Source organism: Polyodon spathula, chromosome 22 (genome assembly GCF_017654505.1).
Source record: "Polyodon spathula isolate WHYD16114869_AA chromosome 22, ASM1765450v1, whole genome shotgun sequence".
Lineage (NCBI taxonomy): Eukaryota > Metazoa > Chordata > Actinopteri > Acipenseriformes > Polyodontidae > Polyodon > Polyodon spathula.
The window spans coordinates 5,809,783-5,830,193 of NC_054555.1; the positions used below are offsets into that span (position 1 = coordinate 5,809,783).

Genomic DNA, 20,411 nt, shown 5'->3' on the forward strand with positions numbered 1-20,411 from the left:
TTGACTATGCTTCGGATATCACACCTTGTAGATATCGATAATCATAGGACTGTCAAATATTGTACAGTATATGGCACACAGAAAAAAATGTGATCAATGACCACAAGCCGTGCCAGTTGTTTCCATTAGGTTTATAAGAAACCCTTCCTATTTCACATACATTATTTAATATCTATTTTTAATATTCTTCCTTCATTTCTGCATAAATGTGCCTACTTCTCAAAGAGTAACCAAAAGAAACTGCGGGGAAGGTACAAGGGTCCATATCGTCAAAATGTGGAAGTATTTTTCAGATATTCCTGCATGTTAAATCCAGTATGTTACAGCGGCTGTGTTAGTTGTCATTTTGAATAGCATACAAGGCTTTGTACAGCAAAAACAGTTGTGCTTATGGCTGTTATCCGCATTTAAAATAAATAACTTTTTTTTTTTTTTTTTTTTTTTTTAAAAACAACCTCACTATAGATGTAGAACTTGCGATGGCACTGAAGACAAACTCCATTCTGCCTTCACAGTTAAAAGTTTTATTCATTCAACATTTCACATTACAAATATTTAAAAAGTATGCATACTGTTATAAATAGTTGGCTGCAAACAATTTAATAACATCAGATTTTCTTTTCACTAGGACTTTTACAGACCAACTCTAGAAAAAAGGACATTTGTATTACATAACTTAATTAGAAAGAAAAATACAAAAGTAGGAACTTATAAATGTGAAATGACATAATAAAAATTAATGTGATCTCTTAAGTAAAAAATGCTATTAATAAATACAACAACCTTCCCATACACAGTTAAAAACTACTGAAATTTTGCCATCAAGTAACATCAACAGACAAATATTTAAATATCTTTTCCTTCTGAAAATGTGAACCATATATTGTTGAGCACAATATAGCAATTAGTAAAAACTAGACACTAACATATTAAAAGCTTCACCTCAAAAATATAACAAATTCTGATCAAAATTATAAAATTAATTACATTCCAATTAAAAATATACCAATGAAACTGCTAAATACATTATTGACCTAATAATTACAATGCTATCAATCACAGTAGCTTAAAATAAAGTAACAAAATAAGCAAATGATCACAAAACTTTTAATGTTTTAAAAATAACTTCAATTTATATTAGTACAAATATTTAGATTTGTTTTTTTTTTTTAACAAACACCAGCATGAAAAGGATTACACTAACAGTAGAAAATGACTGCGAAAAACATAAACATCTTTTTAAATGTCTGCAATTAAATGGCATTAAAGAATTACATTGCAAAGATTCTTTTCTGAAAAGGTTCAAAAAAAGTATTGCACATAACAACTCGAAGGTTAACTTGCAACATTTACCACATTCAAGTCTTAAATCCCCTTTCGCGAAAGGTTTAGTTCTTCAACACAAAGGGGACAATTATCAAGTCTTTCCAACAGTGTCCTTTAAAATGCTCAATTCCTGCACTGCAAATTTTTTTAGAGTTTTATTTGTGCATTCCGCAGAGGTCTGTGTATGGAGAAGGCATATAGATTAACACATGGAGGGGTCCTTAAGAAATTAAAGTTTATAAACACGTCTGTATCACAACCACGACAAATCATTTTAAACGCTAACCTTTTTTTGTATTTTTTTCATGCATGCTGCGATGCCTAAGGATCATCAAACAGATCACAATTAATTGGCAATTTCAAGATATATATAAATTTTAAATATTTAAAACACCTAACATTCATTCTTGTGATACAAAACACACATGTTCTTTGTTACCAATAATGGTTTAACTTTTTTTTTTTGTTTATAAAATATATAGTTTTTATATACATATATATAATATATACTATATATATATATAATATATATATATATATATATATATATCAGTCTCCCATTAGTGAGGGAGCCAAAAATGGTTTACTTTAATATAGCCAGGTGCTGAATACATGTTATGAAATATTAGTTTAAAACAGCAACTTATTCTTGTCATGCTTTAAGACCAAATATTTTTCAGTTTATATAGCAACATCTAGTGAAAAAGATATAGGATTTTCTACAACGATACCAGTTCGATCTCTCCTCTGCAAATTCTAAAACGGCACAGCCAGTGCACGTTTATTAGTTTAAAAAGTTTCCTCAGCACTGAAATGTATAAAAAGCGGAATTGAAAATAATATATATATTAAAATTATTCAATTTTTAAAATGAAGTTTACCATATATGCAGATCTCTCCGTAACAAAAGTACAAAAGCTACCCTTCACAATGTGAAAAATTGAGGTATTGCAAAAAGGGTTTTCCCATTTGTGAAAAAATGTGCCTAAAATGACTGTTGGAAAAAAAAGATATAGAAAAGTAGTGCATAATAAATGTATCTATGTGCATGACAAAATAATTTAGCTAGAAAACACTGTACCAAAAAATCAGCAGGCCATGTACAAAATAATTTCTTTCCATTAACAGCAAATTCTTCAAAAAGTGTTATATACTAAAATGTTAACCCACCACACCACAAACTTAAATTATGTTAGAAATGGTGTAACTGCACACCACCAAGCCAACAGAAGGATAGTATTTCACTATATTAATATGTTATATCAGCATTATAATCCCTGACAAGTTATATGTAAGCAAGTTTCAGATCCTACTGTACTACTGCAATACCAACACTATTGTAAGCAATTCTTTTTCCCTCATCTCTTTTCACCTAATGCAGTTTTTTTTTTCCTAATACACCTAACTGTCTGGCAAGAAATGTCTCCATTTTGACCTTTGGAACTTTGTGGGTTTATTCTGAAAATGCCTCTGCTTTAAAATGATTAGTTATACTGCAATGTTTAAGGTTTCGGATTGTTCTTTAACAATTTGAGGCAATCTTTGGTTTGCTGGAGTCCATCAGAACATCATGATAAGAAAAACAGTTAGGACGTCTGTCTCGCTGCTGCACAACCATCTTTGGTTGGAGTTCCCTAAAGTCACTAGGTATTACCTCTTTATTGCAGTCTTACTTTGAGTGACTAACTTGCAAGTGGCTAGAAATATTACAAGCCAACCTGCAAAGCATGCAACAACAGGAATATTTACTTTGCATCACATGCTATACATTAGTTACACTAAAGCATGCAGTCTCAAGAATGTTGGCACTAGAAAATTTATGAAGGTGGCGGGTTTCATTTTTAAATTTTTTTTTTTTCACTTAATATAATTTTTTTCTGTCAGTGTATTTCCTGCATTAAATAAATTATAAAAAAATAATTTAAAATAGCATAAAAAGGGTGGGAAATCTGCACAAATACACAGAGACAAGGGCATAAAATTAGCAGTTACTGAATAACATCACGGTAAAAAAAATACTGGGAGCTAATACATTATTTTCTTTATTTTTTCCTGAATACACTAAAAGTTCTTAACTTTAATTTTGGTAGGTACTCTTTGTAACTAGTAGATTTCTTATGCTTTTTTTCTTTTAAAAAGGTGAGTGTACAACCTGTAGAAACTGTTAATTTCTAACCCCCGCCTGCAATTCTATCCATACAAAAGATGCAACTGGAAATGCATTTTTAAAAGTACAGCTTTGTGCCGTTTCCTTTTCCCTTTTTTACTGTGTTCTTTTATGAGGGGAAATAGACAGTTGTTCACACCATACTCAATAAATTAGCAGCAAAGCTCGAGGTATTAGGTTTTGCATGTCAAAATGGAGAACAAAAGTTAACAGCTAGTACACCAAGTAAGCTCTAGCATTAGGATGGTTTCAAGAAAATGCATTACTTGTATTTTAAGAAAGAAAACACCGGTCTGCAATTTTTTTTTTTTTTTTCTCAAGCTTTGGTTAACTACTGGGGCAATTATTCTCAAATCTGCATCCTAGAAGTACAAAAATAAGTACACCCATCTCCAGCAAGAAACCTTTATACTTCTATGCCAAGTCAAGAACTACCTTTTTCATTAATATTTTTATTAAATTAGTTGGGGTTTACTTATTTATGTTTTAAATATCTTGCCAACAAATGTCAAATTAATCCTTTTGTAGTCGTCCACCCCCCTCTGTATATTTATAGACATATTTGACAAATTACTGGAACAACTGACAGTGGCAACCTAATATATCACAAGTGGAAAAAAGCCCTTGCCTTATGAAGAAATTATTTCACAGGTATAAAAGTGCCTCTATTTATCATGCTTAAAGTATGCCAGATCAGTTTCTGGAAGGTTCATTACACAGGGATCTAAAGTCTCAAAAAGGGAGTATGACTTTTAATGTATTGAACTATCCACGTGTATGATTATATCTCACATTGAGTAAAAGGTAAACAGGATTACTTGACATGTACTCACTTCAATATAGAATTCCAGTTTTAAGAAATGGGACATGTAAAAAGGAACCAGCAACAGAAAAGTGCATTTATTTGTATGACATTTGCAGCTCAAGACGACAGTGCACCTTTCAATTCCAACGGAATGAAATATGCCGAGGGCGATCCCCTCCTTCCTTTACCAGTGGCTTGTGGAACTCCCTGCCAGCACGTGCGTGAATAGCAGCCCAGCAATATTCACAGTAATACTGAAGACAGGTAACATTGGCACAGAAGAATGGAGCAAACTTCCCACCACAGCGGGTCCCCTGACATTCGTCACAAAGCTGATCATCAAGGACATATGGCTTCACTTCCACCTGGAGAAGCAAAATACTGCATTTTATCTTTCAGTCGAATGTAATCAATGGGCTGTACTTCTGGGTATATGTCTACATAAATCATACAGTGGTACAAAAAAGAAACCAAATACACTGAAATAGATTGCAGTATGGTCATGATGTTTTTTGCGTATTTAAGTAAATTGGAATACTTTTTTTTTGTAGCTGTATTTCCATTTTGTCTACTGTATTTAAAACTGAAGGTTTTTCTTTTTAAAAACACAGTAAATTTACCCGTTTATCAATTTCTCCATGCTGCAGCTGCACAAACCGAGCACTGATAGCAGCAATGTAACTCTGTTGATTAGAAAAGGCGACCCGCCCAGCTCCTTTGGGGTACTTCAGCTCTGGATCTGTGTCAATGCCAGCATAGCAGACCCCTCCATACAGCCTGTCCATTATCATGGCAAGTTCCACTGCAGAAAAACAAACACATTTAAATAAGTAATAGACACACCTTTGAGAATCAATTTAAAAGCAAAATTACTGAAACCTTCCATGTTATTGACCTCAAAGCTAAACATTTATTGCAGTACATTTAAAAAATAAATAAATACATACACACACACACACATATATATATATATATATATATATATATATATATATATATATATATATATATATATATATATATACACACACACACACACACACACACACACACACACACACACGTTACCATGTTTGTTCAATTACATATTAAGTTTAATTATACAACTCTTATCTAACTAAGTACTTCACAATTACTAAAATTCTATTTACTCCCAGTTTAATTTTCATTATCCTCAATGTTTTCAGATATATTGCATAAAACAGATAAAATAGCTGCTTTGACAGATGTTAGTTTCCAATTAAGCCTGGCTCAAACTTAATATCATTATGTCATAAGATTCATCCTAAATATAATTTCACAAAAAAGCTTAGAAGTATTTTAAAACACAAGGAAGACCAACTATATACAACAGCTTATTTAAGAGGTTTGAAGGCTTTTAGTCTATTTTGACTTAAACGGCACATTACCAGCACGCAATGGGCGTGGAACACCACCAACAAAAATAGTCTTCCTTGGGTCCAGAGGCTGGGACCCATCCATCACAAAATCACTATCATTAAGATTCCATGGGCGAATCTGAACCTACAGTTAAACACAATGTGAAGGAAAATTAGAAAACAAAAATACTGTGAGATATTTCTGAAAAGACAACTGAAAATTTGCAAGACCTACTTTTTATAAAAAAAAAAAAAAAAAAAAAAAAGTGCTGAAGCTACATAACATTCCTAAACTATTAATTATATTATGACTATTATGAGTTTTAGGAGTAAAAAACAACAATAAAGCTGAAGATATACTGTGTTATGGAGCTGCAATTTAAATACATACTGGTTTATCTTTAATGGTTGGACTGGAAACACAAAGGTAGAGCTTTCCATCTTCTTCAATACAAGCATCGATCAGAGTTTGCACAGAGCTCTCATCTTGGAAAAGGAGGAATGCATAACCTGAGGAGAAAGTGACAAGAATGAAATCAGTTGTACATACTTATAGTTCAATGTCTTCTTTTTAATTTATAGTCAAAGGTTTGAATACCTGAATAAATTCAGGTAATTTTAGGCAGCTCTGAAAAGATTAACTTACCTTTTGGAGGAAAATAAGACTTGCTTTCCGCTTTATGAGGCCAATCCACAAAAAGATGGCCAAATCTTCTGAAACTAGCTGTAATTTCATCTAAAAGAGCATAATGAAAATGAAAATAAAAATATTAGTATTAAAACTAAAAATGTGTGATGTGTTTCTAAAATACAATAGATCAACTTTATTAATACAGCCACTACCCAACATTGTGCAACTTAGATATTTTTTTTTTTTTTAGACTAGCTCTACCTACTACTCTTCTTATCTTGTAAAGCAGGTTAAAGTTTCGTTAACAATTGATTAGGCATACCACAGTCAGGGATGCACTGGGCATAAGGGAAAGAAAACAAAACAGCGGTTTTTATTGCAATTACCTTCATCAATATCAGGAGGCAGGCCTCCAACAAATACTTTGCGTGAATAACGTTCGACTCGTTCTCCATTCTGGTGGGGAAAGCAGTGTGGAGAACCTAACCCAGTGAGACCTTGTTCAGCACGATCATCATCAGGAAAGCCATCTTCCATCGGGAACAAGGATGAATGACCTTAAAAAAATAAATAAAATGAAATACAGCATAGTATAGTATGAAAAAACTGAAATAAATGCTAGAACACTGTCAATTGGGTGGACAGCCACTACAGGCTGTTAGACGGGCACTAATACAAAGCAACAGCCCAGAACTTTTGAAACTGCATTGCTTTAAGAAGATTACATTATTAACAGAAGATGGAAAAATACACAACTAAATTAGGCTTTGTGCACATTATAGATAAAAAAATCAGGTTTAAACAGTAACATACTGTTCCCCCATCATGTTTTGAATGCAACAGAATTTTGCAAGACATTTCAACTGCAATAGTCATCCTGAAAGAGTCTGTTAACTGATACTGCCTTTGGGAAGCATTATGTAACATAACTTCCTCAGGGATATTTGTTTAATATAAGTAAAATAACTAAATAAAAAATAACTGAAATCTCAGGATTGAATTAGAATATTTATTGTCATTGTCGAAAAAGCAACACAAATTAAACCATGTAAAGAAAAATCAATTATTATTTCTTAATCTTATGTACAGCCACGTCTTTTTTTTTTTTTTTTTTTTTTTTTTTTTTTTTTTTTTTTTTTTTTTTTTTAAAATCGATTCCATACCTGCATTCAGCAAGTTATAAAAGGGAGACACACAACATCCGTTTCGCAAGAATACACTTACTATTGTTAATTACTGATCATACAATTCCTTATACACAATTATCAGCAAAATTGGGACTTCCAGTGTCACATAAAAAGGATTGAAGGACAAAACTATTCTGAAATAGTTAAATATAAGGATGGATTATTATTAAACAAAAAATATATATACATACTAATCCCCTACCTATTTAGTCATTTATTAAAGCCACAGTAGATTTAACTATATTTATAAATATAGCCCAATTACATTTGAATTGCTGTTAAAAAAGATATATTAGAAATTGACTACTATTAACAACACATACACACACACACGACAATGACTATGCTATCTATCTTTTTGTTTTTACCTCGCCGTCTCCCATATGTCCGTGCTGCATGAAAACAAGAAAAAAAAAACAACCTTTCAAATATCAAACCTGGCTGCACATCAGGCACTCCCTGCCATCTCTAAAAGGCTTTTTTATTTTTATTTTTTTTTAAACAAATGACTTCACATATCAAACAACTTATTGGACAAAATAAAAAGGACTGAAAATGCATCCATAACATTTTAAAATGAAGCATGATTCAAAATTACCGTCAAAAAATCAGCTATTAGTTAGGACTACCCTTGGTATTTTTTAAATTATAATATTATATATATATATATATATATATATATATATATATATATATATATATATATATTATAGCTCATGAGTTGACCACAAAAAGAAAAAAAAATGTGGGATGTCTCTTCGCTTTTGTAATGTCTGCAGATCATTAGCACTACTGTAAGACACTTAAATAAAACCAGTTTTCCATCTACACCATAAACCAGTCTGAAAAAATAAATAAATAAATCATTCCAATATCCAACTGGGGCTGCCACAGTACCAATTGAAATAGACTTGATCTCGATCTGCTGCTGATGGAAATAAACACAACTGATTTCAAACAGTTGTAAAGTCTGTAATTTTTCCTAGTGGAGACTCTAAAACTACATGTTACAAAAATACAATACAATACAACAATTAGCACATTTGATTACCATTTATCGGCAAAGGACTGTCTGCTCCTGGGTGCGAGAAGCCTAAGCGGGGGGGGGGGGGGGGGGGGGGGGGGGGGGGGGGGGGAATTTATTTTAATTAAAATATGACTTGAGGTGCACCAACACACACACACACACACACACACACACACACACACACACACACACAGTTTACAGTAAATATTTGCAGCTGTAAACATATGTACTGAGATGGTTTTGCTTGACTAACTGATGTGCTGTACTGATAGTTTTCCTGATTAAGAGAAACACATTTGCATGTGAATCAGAATGATCAAGAAAACACACTGCAGTCACCAATAAAACATTTATTTGGACACCCATCAAGTGTTGTCATAAAGCTCCTTTGTATGCAAACTCCTCACTATGTCAGCATTATTACCATTATGCTCTACGGAAAGCATAACCCACCAACAAATCCTCATGCATACGTAGGTTGTGCAGGACTATATTAAATGAGGGGTGTTAGTCTGTTTAATTTATGAAACATTTAAATATTGTAAATATATATAGTTTAAAAGTTAAAATAAAAACATTGAGACAGTGCTATTAATTATTTTTTAATTAACAGCTTTCTATAAATTACCACATATGTCTACAAATTTTCTGGGTTTTACTCTCCTTAAATGCAATTGATCCTTGTTAAGCCATCCGTGTATCTCAATCACAACTGAGAAACTTGTGAATAGTAAAGTTGATTTAATTTACTGGGGTTCTTATTTATTTTATTTTTTTCTGTGAAACAACTAAATTGGCTTTTAAATTGTAAGGTCTTACTTTTTCATTTAAATGAAAAACCGACTCAAACGCAGACACACATACTGACTGTAATAGTGTGCCCAGCAAAATACTTTATTTTTTATTGTAGTTTTAATAAGGACGAGTCGTTTATTAATGATGCAATCTCTTTTGTACTTTCTGCTTGGAAATGGTCCCAGATTAGCAGTTGCAAACTAAACCGGCATCTCCCTCGGTATATGGTGCAAACTAAAAATAATTAATTAAATAAATAAATAAAAACACAAAATGTCACTCTGTAATCTGGCTCAACAAAAACCATTAAATTGAATCCGGTATCCTCCATAATTCAAATTAGTTGCATGTCAGTTGCGATCGTCTTAATAATCAACCGTGTTATGTTTTCAGCCCGAGTTTTACCACATTTCTTACCACTACTAGCAATACGCTTGCATTGTTTTGTCCGAGACCCACGTCCTCTGTGCTAGATCCAGCACCAGCAGTAGAAGCAGACATCATATGTACAGGATAATTTATTTTCATGTGCTTTAACATTGTTCCCCTACTGCCGCTGTAACTAAGCTCTGCAGAGCACAGTCTACGTTTAACTTTTTTGGTCTCCCTTTCTATCGCAATATGGAGCTGAAAACCTGTGGCAATGGTGCTATGTGACAAGACATCCTCTTTTTAATATCTGACCTGCACATTTTTGACAGTTTAAACGATTAGCAAAGTTAAAAACATCTGACATTTTACTGGCATTTAAACTCGAAACGATTAACACCCCTATATCAAATGCTGCCACAATTGCCTGTTTCAGTTAAAAGTTGTCTATGTATAGGAATTTTGTGAACACCTTGCACAATTCTGACCTAGTGCAAGCTGAGTTGCGTTTCCTTATAGAAATAGCTGTTGGTGGTTATAGCATCCTGAGTAACAGTACAAGAGTACGGCCTGTTTTAATACTGTTCTGATTTTCAAAGTATGGCTGGGGAAAGAAGGGCTCCTTTAATACTAGCAATCTACAGAACTTGGAATAGGAAATGACAAGCATGTAACTCCAAAATTATGCTAAGTATTGCTGGTTAAATAAAAGTGAATATTTTGTAAATGTTATCCTACAATGACGCATTTTATTGATGAAGTAGGTATCTTTAAGGGTCTTTTACCACCTCTACTAAAAAATAAATAAATAAATAAATAATCAATATATTTTTAAACTTTAGTATTTCCTATGTGTTATTTTGAGCATTGTCTAACTTTGAAGGATACTCCCTCCTATGAAACAGATCAGATAAGAGTTCACAAACACCCTATTTCAGAATATTATCCTCAGCTCTATATGTATTAAAGTTGTTCTCACAGCTCTTAACTTTTCTGCTATTATCCTTGCCCACATTGCTGCATTCAGTGAATGTGTTAAGTTCGAAACATATAGCTTACTTGAGAGATGATTGATTAATCACTTGTATATACTGTAGTTTTTCAATGTGACTGTCACAGGTTAAATACAGTCCGTTTCATTTTGTTTATATCAATGCCACATGTAATTAACATTAATTAACTTTAACTAACAATCATTTTGTAAAAATGTTCAGTGGTTGGCAATTAGGAAACGTCTATGTTAGGCAACGTCTAGGTTATTATAAGCAATTATCTTTTGATGAGCAAGAATGGTGATAAAACGATCATTTTCATCACCAGCAACTTTATTAACTATCATACTCATTTATAAATGTACAGAAATTATTACTGTATTTGCCCCTGGGTAAAACAGACATGCAATTTTTGAGAGAACTCTAAAAGTAAACTTCAGCTTAAAAGTACACTGCTAAGACAACAAGCTCTAAAAAAAAAAAAAGTTTCAGACTTGATATGTATACTTAAAGGTAACCCAGCCCTCTTGGGACAAAATAATCAATTTGCGAGTAAAAAGTGACAAAAAAAGCAATTAAAAAAAAAAAATTGGTTGTTTTTTTTTTTTAGATGTGTGAATTTTACCTTATAAAAAACATACACTGCAAAACGAACTTATTGACTGAATACCCACTGCACTGCATCCAACACCATGTATGATGCCCTGTACAGAACTGTCATATTGAAGTGGGTAGTGGAAAAACATACCTTTTAACGAGTCTTGCTCAGCCCTCATAATGTCAATCAAGGAATTTTCCAAAGAGTGCATGTTGAAACCATCAAATGACCTTGTACGCTCCTGTGGGTACATACACAGAAACCTTGTTTAAACAAACATAACTATCAGTAATTATTCTCGGACGAGACAACCAATCTGCACAGAATGGGGTTGAACTGCAGAGTATTTGACCTACTGAATATCAGCGACACAGGACATTAGCATTCATGTTCCAAATTCAGAAAAACAAAATGAAACCAGGCAACTCAAAGATGGCATACAGTAATTTGTCTTTGGAAAAAGTCAGCCACATTTAAAAAAAACAAAAAGAAACCACACACAACAGTCAAATAAATTATACAGTATAGTAGAATTTGGGATTTACTGCAGATCCAAAAAAATAAAAATATATATATATACAGAGAGAGGGTGATTAATAAGTAAGTTTACCACATCAATGCACCATATCATTGATGTGGTAAACTTACTTTCTAATCACACTGTATATATTTTCACCCAATATTGTTTTTATGGATCCATCCTGTAAAGTGAACTGTTTTTGAACACACATCATTTATTATACTCTAGGGCAGTTAACTGTTCTACCACCCCACTACTTTACCAGACAGGTAATATATGAGACAGGCAATTATTCAAAGTGAACTTTAAAAATTCACAGCAACAGCCAATTTACACACAACAACAACAAAAAAAAGGAAACACAACGCAAAGAGGTTGACCTATTTTAGATTCACTTGCTATTGTGGCTCTGTCAACTTGACCTTTAACTACATTGGTTCACCTGTATTCTTCTGTTTAGCTGATAGACACAAATAAATAGGACTGTATCAAAAACAGACAAGATACAAAAAGTAACAAATACACAAACTGTATGTGTGCTGAATATGTATATATTTTTTTTTACTGTTCTCCTAACTACTCATTTTTTTGTCAGTTATCCGATTTATATACATTTCTGTCCGCTGTTCCCGGCAACAATCTATCTACGAAACGAGTCGACAGCAAGGTTTTGCCATGAATGTAGGATTAAATATTTAATATTTCATGACATTGAAGCTGTGTAAATGTTCGGTAAATGCCTTCATAAATCACATTAACTACTTCTTTAAATTTTACACTGAAAAACAAAAGCAGTACCAAGTACAAAGTCAGATGAAATGTAAAATCGGGTCTCATTACTGTTTGAACTGCCAGATACTTTAATACATTGGGGCTTGCTCAAATACTGCTACAGTACTTTCCCATCAGCCTACCTATACTTTTTTTGCAACGGTTTGCTTTTCTATGACCTCTTTATGTTTCATGCCCTTTTTCTTTGTTGCAAGTTACTCTCTTATTGATTCATTATACTCCTCCTTCCTGTGTTCTGTTCCGAGATCCTGAGACTCACAAGTGCTGTCTCTAGTTCCTACACCTCTGACCTATAAAGAAATCATACTGCCTACAACTGTGACTTCTGTACTAGCCAGCGCTGAAAAAGAGGAGCAAGGCTGATTTTTTTATTGTTTTGTGTGAATGGGTATATCTGGATGTGAACCAACCAGTTAGCCTTTTTGAATCCCAGTACTACATATTACTTTTACATGCACTGTTTACTGCATATCATATAAAGAGAAACATTGCACTGAAATTTAATTATGATGTTATGCAAGTATTGGTAGTGTAAACAATAGTAACTAAATAAATAAACAAACAGCCTAAAGACTGTACAAAACCATATTTTATATATATAAAACAAATTAATACATCTGTGATGCTAAAATGCAGCCACAAGTACTGTAAAATATACATCCTGTCACTGGACCAGGAATTTCCTTTTCAATAAGCAGATATTTTTGTAACCAAAGTTCCTTCATAATGCGTCGAGTCAAAACATCTTTGTTTTTTGTTTTTTTGTACACACATAGGACTATGAATTAAAATGGAAACAGTCAACTTTTTTTGTGAATTTGGATACGAAAAGCAGGATACTTTGAAGACACCATGCATATTCTGCAGCATTTCAATTACTTATTAAACCTTTAGGATTTCTCTGGCTTGCAAGTTCAGTGAATAAGAAACCAAAGCAGCAAAGAAGGAACAAATATTCGATGCACACCCTTCAAGAGCAAAGTAAGTCCCCTTTAATATTATAATAGCCCTGTATTTTAAAAAGTGAGAGTTGGACACTGAAAATAGTAACCAATTAAATTATTGGAAGTACAGAAACAAATTACTTAAAAATATTATACCTAAAAGATACCAACATTGTTTACCTGGTGTACTAATGCAGTTAATTTCAATAAACCTATGAGGGAAACTGATGAAGTTGTAATAGGATCAGCTGCGTGAGATGCATATTTTATGTGTTGATCCGCACAAGAAAGAAGCTGCATACATAATTTAACTAATTTATACATTACAAAATAGTGGTACTAGTACCTTCTGAAACTTGCTAGTCCTTACGTGAAGTTCCTGTGAATTACCACATATGTGTGAATCAATAACAGCTGATGGGGTCCCTAAAATATTAGGCTTAAATTTTATTTTCCTAAGAAATGAACACTAATAAATTTTGATTTGTTTTGTATTGGATTAAAAAAAAAAATACACAACAACAGATACAATAAACATTAATGCTCATTCCCAGAAACATAGCCTGGGTTTCACTGCATAGCACTGCCTCAGTAATGGAACAGCCAAATTATACTTACTTCAAAAGATGCAATATGCTACAAATTTATACATTGCGGAGGTTTAAATGTTAACTTTCGGTATTATAAACTAAATGTACTTTTAGACATCAAAATACAAAACAGCTCAAGTGAATAGCCATTTTCCTCACATTACATTTCTTTGCAACTGACGACATGAAATTGCTATTCTAATATTTTACACTAAATCTTGTAATACCAATACGTTAGTTATAAGACATAGTTAAGCAACTATCCCTTATATCTATAGTTTCAAATACTTTAATATTTTACACTGATTAAAGATCGACCTACCAAATAAGTGTGTTGTGTTCAAGCAATTGGGCATTTTCAAAAAAGAAACACATAATTGAAAAATGTTACGTAATGTGAATTAAATGGATGTTATTAAACTGTTTTGATGTCTAAAATGTACATTTTATTTATACCTAGAGTTCACATTTAAACCACGACAATGAATGAATTAATATTGTAATTGCACAGATAAAATTAAATGAAACACCGACGCATTCGTATCTCTCAAAATAATGTAAAATTCAGCATGAACAGGGGCAATGAAGGGAGGTTTCAGTTCTGAGTAACTGTTTTGTATGCATTATGAATGTTTGTTCAACACTGATACACCCTGTTAGAAAACTGACTTTTAAACACAAGCCTGTGAACGTGAGAGTATATCTGTACACTTTAAGCACAGGATTACTGAGACACAGACATCAACTAGTCCTCATCAGTTTTAATTCGCTTTGTGCAAGCGTTAGTTTCTAATCCTGGTATTTGTCAACAATGTCAGGTTCCAAATAAATTATACAATGTTTCAGATGTTTACTACAGTAACTCTACTTTGCACAAAAAATGTTAGATTAACTATTGAGCCAGATTTCTTTGATATGCATTATTTCTGATTGAGATGGTACAAACATTCTGTAAGTGCTGCAAGGCAGAAATGACCGAACGGGACTTGTAATGTTGGAACAATTTTAGCCGAAATAGGAAAAGTAAAAAAGCAAAGAAAGTAAATCAGTAACATGTGACTGTACTAAACCCATTCTACATTCCAGTACTGATAATATACTGTTGACCTACTATATGATACTGTATCATGGGACTCCTTACCTTTGGTGTCCAACAGTGAAACATCAAATAAACATATTGGAATACACAGAGATACTCTCTCTCAATGTGCAGTATTTTATTTCTTAATAAATAAGTCAAAATCAATAATGGCCACTAGCCATTTTGTTGGTTTAGCTCCACTGCAGTTTTTGTTGGCTCTCTCAAGAACCTTCTAACTAATTTATATACTTCGTTTCCCAACCCCAGAAAAAGGTTACCCATGCACATAACCTTCACACCTGATCGACTACTGCTGTGCAATATCCCTGAACAAACAATGATATCCTTGTTACTGTATATGCCAAATTAACCAAATCTAGACTGATATTCTGTACAGTGCAAAACTTCATTTTTGTAAACTAAATTATTATTGTATTGCTAAGGATATTGTGATCCAAATGTGCTTGAATGTTGTGTAACAATTCCAGGTACGGTAACAGTAATTAGCTAGATGTTCCATTTTCTTGATTTCAGATTGAATGCGGTTAGGACATCCTTGATTTCCACACAGACGATGAAAAACCTTCCTCTGGTTAGTAACGAATGTTCTACAGAGGAGCTATTTTCTGTTATACCTTGAACTCTTTAACCTTTCGCAAAGAAACTAGGATAACATTTTAACTGTATGCTATCATCCTCCAGTCACACATGAAAAATTACATACATATATATATATATATATATATATATATATATATATATATATATATATATATATATATATATATATATATATATATATATATATATACACACACACACACACACACACACACACACACACACACATAGATAGATAGATAGAGATAGATATAGATAGATAGAGACAGACAGAAGAGATTTTTAGAATGGCCAGATTATAAGATGTCTGTATCACACTACAAAAATTAAATTGCCTCTAAAGCAGGGAATTGTCTACCACATTCTTCGTGAAATGAGTTTGAGATTCATCAAGGAATGTTTCAGCCCTGTAAAAAACAAACAAAAAACAAAAAAACACAAGTGCTCCTCCTGTGAGTTCTGGCATTGGGTTAGTATGGATATAGGCCTCTCACCAATAATGATTTTGCCGAGTACATACTTGAAGCTGCTGGTTAAAATGACATTTCCTGGATTGGTAGAGCTGCAAACTACACATTCTCAACAATACTTGATAATAATTTATTTTTATAACATTAAAATGACATCACCATGACGCTGTGATAAGATTGCTTTTAAACACTTGGAATATCAATGTCAGATTATTTTAGTAGCAATCACTTATTGAGCAGATTTTGTTCTCTGGCACTGCAAGGCAATCTGTTACCACCAATTAAAAGGTCAACTTCCAAATCCTTCTCAGATAGGGCATTATAGATTAAACATTTTGATTCTACCTTTAACATCCAAGAGGCTGACACTGCAAAAAAAGGAAAGTTACACTTTTACTAATCACCTTTACTGTATGAGGAAAATGTAAATCTGCCCTTTTTCATGTGCATTACTTGCTGGTAAAAAAATAAATAAAAAAGAGGATTAGACTACAGTATAGGACTACAGTATAGTATAGGTGCATATCGTTCATTTGCCTGTTTTCCTGAAATAATCAGCTTTCTTACTTTATATATCAAAAACTCTGTTTTTGACTTGCTTATTCTTTGTATTTTATTACATATAAGGAGCATCTAACAGTACAGAGTGGTAGAGTTACATTAGCCTGTGGCATTTAAAGTTACAGCTTTGAGCTAGTCTGCCCAAGCCAGCCTTCCTTTTGTGAAGAATTCACAAAAAAGGCAGCTTCTCAGCCTCACCTGAAATGGGAATACATTCTCACTCCGGCTCATGCTCTCCTCCATCCAGGATTTCGGGGTAAAGCCTGGGCTTGTCCTGGAATACTTCTGTGATGGCATATGGCTGTTTGGGAATGTCTTCTTTAAGGGGGAGATGGAGTTAATGGGTGTCATCCCACCGTTGAGGCCCCTGCGGTAATCCCGACCCTGGGAACCTCCCCAGCCACCATACCCACCACCAGGGCTCCAAGAAGTGGAGGACGGGGTAGGTGAGGGGCTTTGGTAGCTGCCCCACGGAGAGGGCGGCTTACTGAGATTGTTGCCCAAATGTGGCAACTGGTTAAAAGCAGCATTCCTGTGTGGAAAAGGGGGAGGGTGGGGGCTAGCAGGAGACCTCCTGTGCTGTTGATGTTGGTTGTGAGGGTGCTGGAAATGTGGATGAGGTGGGTGATGCTGTGAAAGGGGTCCGATCTGTTGGGAAAAGTTGCCTCCGAAGCCGGGGCTAACATGGTGTGGGAAATTCTGAAACAGCAGAGGCCCATTATTAGCAGAGGCAGCAGGGTTAAAAAAACTAACATCTTCATTAATGACTGCGGAAGGGGAGGGCTGTATGGCCGCTGACCAGTTATTAAAACCGGTCAGAGAGGAAGTAGAAGAGGTGGTGGACTGTGCAGCAGTCCCGAGCACTGAAGTCTCTTGATAATCAAATCCTGTCAAAATTGGGGACTCAATTCTTAATTTCTCCTTCCCATTGCTGTTTTCTGGGGAGCCATTTTCCCCTTTATTTTCCTCTGGTCTTGCCTTTTCAAGATCAGCTATGATACCTGTTTCCTGATGACTGGGAGATAGCTGCTGTCTTTCTGGTGTTTCTTGTATTTCCTGTTGCTGCTGTTGGGCTTTGGATTTTTCAGAACCCAGAATTTCATCTTGCATGTTGCTGTGGGTGGTTGCTGCTGGAAAGAGCCAAGCTGATCCACCATTACTGCCATTGGCAGCCGTGTTATTTATAAAAGCAGTCGAACTTGCTGATGCATTTTGATGATGATGATGTGGAGGTTGCAGATGTGGATGAAATCTTACTGGGAAAGCCGATTTATTACCAGTGTTATTTTGTACTAAGACTCCAAACCCGTAATCCCCCATTTATCTTTTCCAAAATATTATTCCCACAAGACAGTATTTTTGTTCAGTTTCTTTTTCCCCCCTAGAAGAAAAACGAAAAATATTATTTAATTATAAGCAGCTCCAAATTCAATTAGGTACTTACTATTTGATTTGTTACCGGTAAGCAAATGTCTAGCAATGGCGCATTAAATCCGATATCGTTTTCTGTCGTGTTATTTAAACATAACAGTTGTTGTCACACAGAAACGCAGTTTTACTATCCTAATTTTAGCCTTGATACATTTACATAGAATGAGATGTCGATTTTACAAAAAAGTACATTGCATTTACAGACATTTACATAACTAGATTTTCTTGGCTACAATTTTGTGTACAAGTTTGTTTTTTGTTTTTTAAAATCAATATTAAGAAATAATCAGTACCTTTTCGTGTTTTCTTTATTTTTAAGCAAACACCTTATCCTGACACGCCATAAATAAAGGAAAATTTTGATGACGTCTTCTGTTTGTTCAGGATTTGGGCCAGTTTTTCTCCACAGAAATAAATAACGAAAACGCTTACATAAATATCTTATCAGACTATTTGTTTTAAAAACCCAATGTTTCTGTAAAAGACACTTCTTTCTCCTTCTTTGACTCCTTTTTTTATATAAATGCGACGCCTCTGACGAGTCCGTTCCAAATGCAAACTACAAATCCGTGATGTTTTTTTTGCTGCTGTACTGCTTTCTTATAATATAGGATTTATTTAAATATTTCCGTCTTCCCTAGTGCTGACTTCTCAATGACGCAGCCGTATCTTATCGTATTTTTTAACTATTTTAAAAACATAAATTACGTCATCGGCCGGTCCCTGAATTCACTCAAATCTAGTGTTCACATGGAAATATTAATGTACAGATTTTATGCTACTCTGTTGGTTTCATTTTCTATTTGTATATTTCTCTGTTTTTTTTGTTTTTTTTCTCTTTATTCTCCGTTTCTTTACCGCTGCCCTTCTCCTGAGAACCGACCGCAGCTAAATGACAGCCAGACGAGCCGAGAGACACTTCCGGCTAAAGCCTTCCCCTCCTCAAGCCACACCCACCAAGGTCACTCGGTACCGCCCCCCCCTAGTTACGCCCCCCTCAGCTGCTTTCACAGCTGTTCATTGGCTAGCTGAAAGGGAGACGCGTCTAATTTCACCCCACAACTATGAGCTACTTAGTGCACGCCCATTAAGGTCAGCGGATCAAATTACAACCTTTTGCCCCTTGTAGTCCCTCCCATTTAAAAGCCAGATCTCCCAGTGATCGTGGGGGGTGGCGCTGAGGGAGTCTATTTGCTGTAACAGCAACAATTACGAACAATCGTCTTAGGAAAGCGCCACCTAGCTGCGACGTTACAGCAATTACCTCTGTGTAAAGGACAAATACAGTAAGGGACCTATTTTTTTTTTTTTTTTAAACTCCTGTTTGTACAGTAACCAAATAAAAGCTTGCCAGATATAACTTAACAGCGTATTTCATTTTTTGAAGGTCCATCCGTATGAAATGAATGTGCAATCCTTTCAAACCTTGTTTGGCACAAATGCAAATGAGAAACATGACAAGAGACCTGAAGAAAAGGCCTTGCTGTGCATTTGCTTTTGCTTGGTCACATTCATGCCTCTCTTGTGTTTTTTTTTTTTTTTTTTTTTTTTTTTTTAATAACAAAACTAAAAGCAGAGTATTAAAACATGTTATCTGTGAAACACAGTTTCGTGAATGCATGTGTGGACACACCCTCCAGGGGGTATATTTAAGTATATTTAAGGTATAACACTAGGCCTTTACCATGCCCTGCTGTAACAGTGCCTCATAGCTTTAGTACATGTGAAGCTACATATTACAGCCAGGAAGCAAGGAAGAACTTTGCAATACTGCCACTGTTATTGCTGTGTTTTCAGCTTTTAATGTAGACTGTCGCTGTTAACAGGCTCCTCTTCCTGGTTAAACAGCTTTTAAAGGGGATTTCTCCCACAAGGAAATAGCCATTAAATCTTAATGAACTCAATAGTAAGCCCATACACACTGTAAGCAAACCCTGTATCTGGCTTTTATGTTCCTCATTATATATTCTTTTTGATGTCTTTTTTTTTTTAGTTCTTTTAATCCAAAATAATTATTTAACAAATTCATTTTAAAAAGTGAGGTTTGATTAAATGCAGATTCTTTTTGCATTACTCCTCAATAAAGCAAACTTGAATGATTATTTTGAATTATTTGTAAATGAAA

At 34.0% G+C, this 20,411-nt stretch overlaps 1 protein-coding gene across 4 annotated transcripts; it reads right to left on the reverse strand.

Moving 5' to 3' along the window:
• Window positions 1-1,850: 1,850 nt before the first annotated feature.
• Window positions 1,851-19,211, reverse strand: LOC121296885 (cytoplasmic polyadenylation element-binding protein 4-like). 4 transcript variants are annotated; one of them, XM_041222779.1, is made up of 11 exons: window positions 18,580-19,211; window positions 17,054-18,236; window positions 11,425-11,517; window positions 8,547-8,595; window positions 7,864-7,887; window positions 6,695-6,865; window positions 6,324-6,413; window positions 6,069-6,187; window positions 5,708-5,822; window positions 4,919-5,100; window positions 1,851-4,663 (listed from the first exon to the last, which is right to left on the reverse strand). In XM_041222779.1, exons 2-11 carry the CDS (start codon window positions 18,173-18,175, stop codon window positions 4,436-4,438), a joined length of 2,193 nt encoding a protein of 730 aa, XP_041078713.1. In that variant the 5' UTR covers window positions 18,176-18,236; window positions 18,580-19,211; the 3' UTR covers window positions 1,851-4,435. The 4 variants fall into 4 exon arrangements, with proteins under 4 accessions (XP_041078713.1, XP_041078715.1, XP_041078714.1 ...); XM_041222781.1 differs by lacking the exon at window positions 8,547-8,595 and having other exon boundaries at window positions 11,427-11,517; XM_041222780.1 differs by lacking the exon at window positions 7,864-7,887.
• Between the last annotated feature and the right edge of the window lie 1,200 nt (window positions 19,212-20,411).

Excerpts from the sequence above, each read along its gene's own strand:
- LOC121296885 (XM_041222779.1), bottom strand. The coding sequence starts at position 18,175 with ATGGGGGATTACGGGTTTGGAGTCTTAGTACAAAATAACACTGGTAAT. Across the intron at positions 6,866-7,863 it reads GACATATGGGAGACGGCGAG|GTCATTCATCCTTGTTCCCG; the intron begins GTAAAAACAAAA and ends TATTTTTTTAAG. Across the intron at positions 5,823-6,068 it reads CAACCATTAAAGATAAACCA|GTTCAGATTCGCCCATGGAA; the intron begins GTATGTATTTAA and ends GTTTAACTGTAG.